This window comes from Ixodes scapularis, unplaced genomic scaffold (genome assembly GCF_016920785.2).
Source record: "Ixodes scapularis isolate PalLabHiFi unplaced genomic scaffold, ASM1692078v2 PGA_scaffold10__122_contigs__length_95168666, whole genome shotgun sequence".
Classification (NCBI taxonomy): Eukaryota; Metazoa; Arthropoda; class Arachnida; order Ixodida; family Ixodidae; genus Ixodes; species Ixodes scapularis.
The window spans coordinates 29,616,882-29,626,579 of NW_024609836.1; the positions used below are offsets into that span (position 1 = coordinate 29,616,882).

At 44.9% G+C, this 9,698-nt stretch overlaps 1 protein-coding gene across 1 annotated transcript; it reads left to right on the plus strand.

The window, feature by feature from the left end:
• The first annotated feature begins 2,901 nt into the window (after positions 1 to 2,901).
• Positions 2,902 to 7,533, plus strand: LOC120851172. Its single transcript, XM_040223771.3, has 3 exons — positions 2,902 to 3,248; positions 3,543 to 3,886; positions 7,494 to 7,533. Exons 1-3 carry the CDS (start codon positions 2,916 to 2,918, stop codon positions 7,531 to 7,533), a joined length of 717 nt encoding a protein of 238 aa, XP_040079705.3. The 5' UTR covers positions 2,902 to 2,915.
• The last annotated feature ends 2,165 nt before the right edge of the window (positions 7,534 to 9,698 follow it).

Genomic DNA, 9,698 nt, shown 5'->3' on the forward strand with positions numbered 1-9,698 from the left:
TTTCACAGATGAGTTTCCTGGATTCCTTTGACAGGTTTTACGGCGGTCCACTTTGCTTGCTTCACCGCACGAAACTCTCGAACTCGAAGACAGTTGTGAGCACTGCGCAGAGTGGTTTGACGCGTTTTGCGAAGTGCTGAAGGCATGTAGTTCCCACCAGGAACGCAAGCGATTGTACGTGCTTCTGCCACCAATCATCCTGAAGAAAACAATATTGCGTCTGGTGTCGGGTGCGACTGCCTACATGATTGATCAAACATGAAAACTGAAGCGCAAAGGTGGTGTTTGGGCAACCCTTGATCCCTACATGGGGGAAAAGGCGAATGCCGAAGACGTGGGGTTTGCAATTGAGTACTACACACGCGACGACCTCGCATGCTCTGTTCAAAGCCCCGACAAAAAGGACGTCGTCAAAGCCATGATCAACGACATGTTCAAAGTTGTAAAAAGGTTTATGACCCGCTCTATTAAGGAAGCTTACCAGCTGTTTAGGAAGAACCATCCCAAACCCGAACTAGGCATCTCCAAATTTTATTCCCTACGACCAAAATGGGTAAAAAAAAAGTCCCGAGCACGAGGTGTGCGCATGCATATATTGCGTCAATTTTCAGTTGCTTTTAACGGCAATAACAAATGCCCCAAAGAAGACATTAACTGAAGACGACCTCAAGCGCATCTACCTCTTCTGCGCTCCACAGAACGATTGCTTTCTGCGCCGTTGCGAAAAGTGCCCAAAAACGCAGAGCATTTCGCTGTAGTCGCTTCATCTCGACGAAGACCAAGAGATCTGTTTCGCGTTATGGGACGCTGGCGAACTCGTCAAAAAGGTTATGGACATTTCTGCCTTCCTGCGGCAATAGGAGAGCGAAAAGTATATGAGGCATTCTTACATCCTTGACCTTGAACGAAGCCTGATACATGACACAAGAACCGCCTTACCACCCAAGGCAGTGATGTTCCGCTTCGATTTTGCGGAAAAATGGACAGTACTCTTTCCAACCGAAGTGCAGAGTTTTCATTGAAAAAAAAAACTCAAGTGTCTCACTCCACAAGTGTGGTTACGTCCACGCAAGGCACGCAAAGCTTTGCCGTTGTCACCGATGGTACACGAAACATGACACAGCTCACGCTCTTCTAGCCACATAGGCCATAAAAGAGTATGTTAATGTTCATTTCCTAGTCTTTTTTTAAATAATTTTTGTATCAGACGGAGCGGCGGCGCATTTCAAGAATCGCTTCCAATTCCACGAATTGTCTCAGAAGCCGCACTCTTCGGCAAGATGGATCTTTTCAGACACTGGACACGGAGAAGGCGCTTGTGATGAAGTAGGTGGAAGAACCAACGCTCATCAAGTTGAGATCTTCGCTCAACTCAACGATTGCCACCGCTAAAGACTTTGTGGAAGTGCTACGTAAAAAAGTAACAAATGTCTGCATGTTCCACCTGTCTGTGGAACGGGTTCGAGAGTTTCGTGCGGTAAAGCAAGCAGAGTGGGCCACCATAAAACCTGTGAGAGGAATCCAGGCTTCTCATCTGTGGAAGTCATCATATGCCGAGAGGCCGGATGTATACATGGCCACTCGCATAACTGAGAGTTTTAAGCTTATCTATGCATAGTTAGCGAATTCGCACAGTGGGGCCGTTTTGTTCCTGTGAATTGTAAGCTAATTAATGGTATTCCAGCTCAAAGTCCATTTTCGCGTCACTAATACTCAGCCGTTATGAAAAAAAGAATTTTAATAATATAAAATACATGCCATAACTAACGCTCAAAACGTTTGGTGCTGTGCGGCAAAGCCGCTATGACGAAGACGTCGGCTCGCTCCGAGTGAAGGTTTGTCGTAGCTTTTCCCGCTTGGAGGTCATATGTTACTCAATCTTTTGCCATCACAGGTTAGTTCAAGTCACTGCAAAGTGCCAAGGGGAGTTTAAAGAAAATAAAAGATGGAGTTTTTTAAATATCGACGCCCAATCTTGCCACATTTTGAGAAATCAGCCGAATTTCCGCGTTGATAACAAAAATATGTTTAAGGGTGGGCATATTATATTTATATATTCGTAAAGAATATTTAAATACGCGCATTTTGATATGTTTTGTGAAGTATTATGAAAGATGGTTTATTTGCAAAAAAAATTGTGAATATGTCTCTAAAACGCGTTTTTGTGCCATGTTTGATATTTTTGTTTGCATTGAAATATTTTATGGATATTTTTAATTTTTTATGTATGTGTTGTATAACCTTTGTAAAACCTATTAAAAAAGTTATGGTGCCGTGAAAGGTTCGATAAGGAAATGACGACTGTGCAAAGTAGCATTGTGAAATCTTCTCAATTTCCACGCCTTAAGCTTCTCTATTTTATATCTCAGCGAAAAAAATTGTTACGGCGTTCATATCTAGCTGAATGTTCCTCCCAAAAACATGGCTTTCATATATATTTTTAACAAAAATATCTAAAATATGACCCGGACCATCATTGCATGAATTGACGTGGAATCACCCCATATTTGTGGGTGCTGTTTAGAGCGCATGCTCAGAAATAAATCACATTTCTAGGTTGATAAGACCGGCAATCTTGATGGTGTGGAATGCACGTTCCAAAAGAACTGCGAATGCTCGCCATGAAGTACGCGCTCAGCAGTCGCGCACACGGCTATGGCCGCCAGTGAATACTCCCTATACTCCGTTTACCCTTAAGCTGAGACCGCAGCCAATGTCACAAGCACAAGAGCCCGAGGTCGCAGCTTTGAAGTGTTCTTCCGCAGAGCGAGCAGTCGCGCTAGAAATGCATGTCTCAAAGCCAGGACCACGGGCTAGCTCGCGCATGTAATTTATGCTGCAGTCACATCTTAAAGGGTCTGTCTGCAAACTAACAGACAGACCCTTTAAGGTCTGGGCATGGGAACAGCCATACGATGCGGACGGCTAACGTTTTTCGCTTCTTCTGTACGCAGTTGATGTTCAGCACATGCTTCCTACCAACAGTGGATTCAAGTTCTACAGTTCTACTCGCAAAACCTGTCACAGCGGCGGGTAAACTGCCAGTCATCAACAAGAACACGCCACTTCGTCTCCCACCGGACACGCCCACCATCCTGCCAAAAACGTTCGAGAGGCCAGCCTCATCATCAGCGACATCAGCGGCGCCACACGATAAGAGGGACCGGCCGATCGCCTATGCTTTCACTGGGCATGGGAACAGCCATACGATGCGGACGGCTAACGTTTTTCGCTTCTTCTGTACGCAGTTGATGTTCAGCACATGCTTCCTACCAACAGTGGATTCAAGTTCTACAGTTCTACTCGCAAAACCTGTCACAGCGGCGGGTAAACTGCCAGTCATCAACAAGAACACGCCACTTCGTCTCCCACCGGACACGCCCACCATCCTGCCAAAAACGTTCGAGAGGCCAGCCTCATCATCAGCGACATCAGCGGCGCCACACGATAAGAGGGACCGGCCGATCGCCTATGCTTTCACTGGGCATGGGAACAGCCATACGATGCGGACGGCTAACGTTTTTCGCTTCTTCTGTACGCAGGTTAGTAATATCGATTCTTTGTACACTAAAAAATCAAGCGACGTTTTTCTTTTGGTGTTCCCATGCCCACGGGAGTTGTTCTCGATCGTCGGTCAGAGTATAGATGTTGTAAAATTGCTGATGCTATGCGGCGACGTTGAGGTAAACCCCGGTCCTGAAACGCGTAACAAACAGCTTGACGACATGTGCAAACTGCTTCAAGATGGTCAGTCTAAACTACTAATGGTTGTAAATGAAATCAAAACAAATCAACAGCAGTTGGAAGACAAAATCACTGACATCTCTAACCGGCTCCAGAATGTGGAAACTAAGACTAATGTTCTTGATAGACTGGATTGTGAAGTACGCACTACACAACAGGTTCTAGAAGAAGTTAAAAAAGAAAATGCATTCTTGCGTGCTAGACTTGACGACCTCGAAGATCGGTCTCGGCGAGACAATCTAATCTTTCATGGTATAGATGACTCGCCCTCAGAGACCTGGGCCCAATCTGAGCAAAAAGTACACTCGCTGCTTTCTAACGTCCCTGAGCTGAGCATTTCTGAAGAGGGAATCACTCGTGCGCACCGGCTTGGTACGTTTTCTCGAAACAAGTGTCGACCAGTAATGGTAAAACTTGTGTCAACCAAAACTAAAGAGAGCATCCTTTCAGCAAAAGCTAAACTAAAAACATGGAACGTCTCAGTCAATGAAGACTTCGCACCAGCCACACGTTATGCGCGCAAGAAGTTGTTTGACTTCGCAAAATCTCAGAGTCCCAATAGTATATTTAAGATAAGGTACAACAGGCTTCACCTAAACAAGAAGTGTTACGCCTACTGCAGTACGAGTGACGAAGTTTATGAAATTTCTAGTGCTACCAGTGCTACTGATAGAGGTGCCGAGTCACTCCAACCGCAACACGTGCAATCAGCAACGTCATAACAATCGTGCACTCTTCCAGTCAAAGATTCGACGGTGGAAAATGTTTCTGTTTTCTTTACAAATATCCGAAGCGTAATAAAGAAACGCGATGAATTGTGCTCCGCTCTTGATTCTGCTTCTGCCGACATCATTGTGTTGACCGAGACATGGCTCTCTAGCAAAATACGTAACGATGAACTTTTTTTTTTTTTTTGTGATAAGCAGTACAAAGTTTATCGGCATGATAGGGATTCGCGGACGGGCGGAGGCGTGCTGGTTGCAGTTGCTGATTACATTGAGTCATCCCATATTAACTTAGCATCTAGCTTAGAAATTGTGTGTGTACGTTTCCAACTAAGTCACAGAAACATTGTTGTCTGTGCATGTTACCGCCCACCTACCTTTGCTAAGAATTTTGTGGAGTTATTACATGACACACTTAGCGGGATTGTTTCAAGGTTTCCTAACTCGCAGCTATTTATTTTTGGCGATTTTAACTACCCAAATATTAACTGGTCACAAGATATTCCTATTTGCGTGCCTTATTCTTCTGAAAGCAACGATTTCCTAAATCTCTGTGCAGATTTTAATCTTTCGCAATTAGTAACCGAGCCCACGAGAATTACGTCCTCAGCATCCAACGTTCTTGATCTTATTTTAACTACGTCTAAGGACCTCGTAGAGCCGATCTCTTATCTTCCAGGTCTTAGCGACCATTTAGCCTTGCATTTTTTCCTGAAAAGTCCTAAGAACAATCCTGCTGATTGTGTCAAACACATCCGTGATTACGCCAGAGCCGACTTTGAATCCATAAACCGCGAGCTATGTACATTCATGGGCTCTTATATGCAGAATTTTTCAGAACGATCGGTTGAAGGCAATTGGTGTCTGTTCAAAGATAAAATTACTTCATTGATCACCAACTACATTCCCTGTCGTGTTGTCAAATCAAACTCGAAATCACCTTGGTATAGTACGACTTTAAAAAGGCTGTCTAATAAGAAAAAGCGCTTGTTTCGAGCAGCTAAATCATCAATGTCTCCCGATCGCTGGGCCGCGTACCATTCGGCAGCTGAAGTATACAAATTGGCCGTCGATGAAACTAAATATAACTTCTTCAGCATAAAATTACCCTCAATGCTCACTAACAATCCAAAACAGTTTTGGAACTTAGTCAACCCTGCCGACAAACATTTAATACAACTTAAAAATTCAGGCGGAGAGGTGATTTCTGGTGAAGATTGCGCTATGACTTTCAACGAAAGTTTCATCAGTGTCTTTAATGATTTCTTAGGTGCCAACCATCCCGTAGTACCATCTTCTGATTTTTTGCCCATGTTACCAATTGTGTTTGATCCACCCGGTATTGTTAAAATTATTGAAAACCTCAAGCTGTCGTCGGCATCAGGTGTCGACGAGATAAACGCGAAATTTCTAAAAAATACCAAAATGTACTCCTCAATCATCTTGTCATCTTTGTTTCAACAATCACTTGATCATGGCGTCTTACCCGAGGACTGGAAGGTAGGGAAGGTTGTTCCAATTCACAAAGCTGGTGACCGTTTCTCCCCTTTCAATTACAGGCCAATATCTCTTACTAGCGTACCCTGCAAAATCATGGAGCACATAATTTCTTCACAGCTCTCGCGTTTCCTGGAGTGCAACTCCTTCTTTAGCCCTTTTCAACATGGATTCCGCAAATCTTTCTCGTGCGATACTCAGCTTTTAGTTTTCACCCACAACCTCCACTCGGCTCTGGACCGTGGATCTCAGACTGACTGCATCTTTCTGGACTTTGCAAAGGCTTTCGATAAGGTAACACATAAACTACTACTATACAAGCTTAGCCTACTCAGTATTGATCCATATATCTTATCTTGGTTAGAGTGTTTCCTCACTAACAGATCGCAATTTGTAACTGTCAATAACAAAAACTCGTCATCGTCCCTCGTTAAGTCCGGTGTACCACAGGGTTCTGTCCTAGGCCCCCTCTTATTCTTAGTATATATAAATGACCTACCTACTAGCATTTCCTCCTCCATAAGCGTATTTGCGGATGATTGCGTTGTTTACCGTGAAATTACTAATGACTCTGACGTACACATAATTCAATCTGATTTAAATGCAATTTCTTCCTGGTGTGATGCTTGGCACATGAAACTAAACACTATGAAGTGTAAGACAATGAGGATTTCTCGCAAAGCAGCACTCTGTCCTAACTACTTCCTATCAAATAACATCCTTGAAAACGCATCAACTTACAAATATCTAGGTGTTCATATCTCTCCTGACCTATCATGGAAAACTCACACCGAATATATCGTTAATAACAGTAACCGCATGCTTGGATATTTAAGACGTAACTTTTCTCTAGCTCCATCATCATTAAAATTACTACTTTATAAAACACTGGTGCGACCAAAACTTGAATATGCATGCTCGGTCTGGGATCCCGGTACAGAAAGCCTCATATCAGCGCTTGAAGCCATCCAAAACCGGTCAGCACGTTTTATATTATCAAACTACCATCGTACATCAAGCGTCACATCCATGAAAGCTAGTCTCTCACTGCCCCCTCTTTCCACTCGTCGCACTATCTCCCGTCTCTGTTTATTCCATAAAATTTACTATGCCAATTCACTCTTGAAAGAACAACTAATCAGTGCTCCCATCTACGTATCCTCTCGCCTCGATCACTGCTGCAAAGTTGGTATACCCACTTCCATTTCAAATTCTTTTTTCAAATCTTTCATCCCAAAAACATCTCGTGATTGGAACGGCCTTCCCTCACCCATTGCGTCCATTGGCGATTTTGTCCTCTTTAAAGAAGCTTTAACAAGTTACTATTCATGATCTGTGCCGGACTAACCATTTTCAGCGTTTTTTGTACTTCCGTTGCCCACCCCCTCTGTAATGCTTCGGCCCTGAGGGTATAATAAATAAATAAATAAATAAATAAAGCAAACAAAATATTCCACCCTGATTATAGTTCACATTTGTTAACACCCAATTTTAGAACCTGACTGAATCTTACAGTTTTCGTTCTAGTTTTAATGTGATATTTTCTTACGTGAAGCCACGCTCTTAAGCTATCGGTAACTGTATCCTTATTCAACATCTTTTTTTATCATTATTATTTACAAAGAATTTGGCCGTTTTATCTTGTTGCTTTTTAGCCTATTATCTGACGTGTTTTGTTTCGTTTTTGTTCTAGAGTACTACTGGATTTACATCCTGTTTAACCCAGAGCAGTTTTGAGTTCGTATACATTCCCTAGTTGCATGTGCGCAATAAACTTTTAACGGTGTCTGGGGCGACTGGCATTGTGTGCGTCGTTTCGCGCGCGCCTTATCGTGTAATCTCGAAGATCGTAGAGCTCTCACGATCCTCCTAAGAATTCCGTCTTTTTTTTTATTATTTCTCGGCCTTAGAAGGGGAAAATGAGTACGACGCGTTTATCGAGAAAACGTGTTTTTACGGCCGTTTCGGGGAGCGCTACCGTCTTTGAAGACGCTCCAATTCTGACATGACAGGCTGAAGGGTCCACAAACAGAGGGATTTGTATGCTCGAGAGGCAGAAGGGATCAGCGTTTAAGGCGGCCTCGGGAGTCAGAGCCTCAAATGTCATTTTCAATATAATTCAACATAAAAAGTAATATTAATATTATTAACTCGGCTTCTTATCTTTTTCTTTCTTTTTTTTTTGCATAGATTGGGTGAAGTAACAATGCAGTTTGGCTTGTTTTGTGTAAAAGTAAATAGCATAACCGTCGTTGTTGTTTCTTATCAACTGTTCCAGACCTAAATAAGGCACGGTCCATGCCTCCTCTTGTCTGCTTACTCGCCCTGTCTCGTGTTTGCTTTCGTATTCGAGGTGAGAAGCTCGCTAGGGGTGCTTCAGTTTTCCTCACTCTGGGTAGTGCACGATCTACCCACGCACTTATGTCTTAATATTAATAGTGCATAGAAGCTTGCCATTGCACGTGCTTGCACCAGCAGAAGGTGTTGAAGTATCCCCCTCTCCGGGTTTAAAAAAAATTCCACCAGGCTGCGATACCAAAACTTCTCGCCGCGAATGGGTCAACGCGTTGTCTTACGGGCAAGCCCGCGTTTGTCCCCGCCAGGTGTGAGCGGGGCGCGCATGCGCAGAAAGTAGATTCGCGTCAGGTGACGCGTAGGCGCACGCCTAGACGTCACCTCACGCGGTGTGGGGTGGCCTTACCAACAGCAGCGCCACCTCCGTGGTATGACGTCAGAGTCACGTGTGAGTCCAAGCAGCGTGCCTCTTGGCGTTGCCGAATGCCCCTTTCTCGTTGGCGATATTGCGTGAAAGGACGGGGCCGAACAAGACGGAGAACCCCCGGAGGTCATATACAAATCCGTATATGCACCGAAAAACCGAGGGAAAGAAGAAGACCAGAGAGCGCGGGGGGCTTCAGAATGCCGATCTCCGGTTGGATTGATTAGAGGGTACACGCAAGGCTATACCTGCCTTTGTCTCTACTCCCCCTTCAAACGTGTTCACTTGCCAAACGCCAGCGTCCAGTGTTTGCATTCGAACGCGTTCGAAGAGCGAGTAGAGACAAAGGTAGCTAGCCTTACGTCTACCCCCTAATCATTCCAGTCAGAGCTGAGCGTTCTTACGTCCCCGCGCTCTCTCCCCCCCTCCTCTCTTTCTCTCTCGATTTCTCGGCGCATGTAGTCACTGACAAAATGAGAACGGCAAGGTTTTTCATAGCCTCCTACATACTGACAAAGCCTGGCAGATCCCCACGAAAAGCGGCCGCAGAAATGGAAAAGGTGGAACGGCAGACAATGGATGAGAGGAGAGTCACGTGACTGGCGCCCCGCTGGGGCGAGACGCCGCAGCGAATTCGAAACACACGGGATGTGTGTCTGTGGTCCTCGCCGCTGCAAAAGCTGTGCGCCGACGTCCAGGTTCCCCGAGAAATGGCTCTTCGATGCTCTGTGCCACCAGATCCTCGCGCTCCAAATCTGCGACCGGGCAATATATGGCTCCGTCGTCGAACTGCCACGCTTTGTGAGTATAGGAAGTATTCACTGGACGCCATATTTCTGGGTGCTGTTTAGAGCGCATGCTCAGAACGAGCTCACATTAATAGCCTCCTAAGACCGGCACTCTTAAAGGTGCGGAATGCACGCTCCAAAAGGGCTGCGGAAGCTCGCCGTCAGCACGCGTTCAGCAGCAGCGCACACGGATATGGCCGCCAGTGAATACTCCCTATTCGCGTC

Excerpts from the sequence above, each read along its gene's own strand:
- LOC120851172 (XM_040223771.3), top strand. The coding sequence starts at position 2,916 with ATGCGGACGGCTAACGTTTTTCGCTTCTTCTGTACGCAGTTGATGTTC. Across the intron at positions 3,249-3,542 it reads TTCGCTTCTTCTGTACGCAG|GTTAGTAATATCGATTCTTT; the intron begins TTGATGTTCAGC and ends TTCTGTACGCAG. Across the intron at positions 3,887-7,493 it reads GATAGACTGGATTGTGAAGT|TTTTAATGTGATATTTTCTT; the intron begins ACGCACTACACA and ends TTTTCGTTCTAG.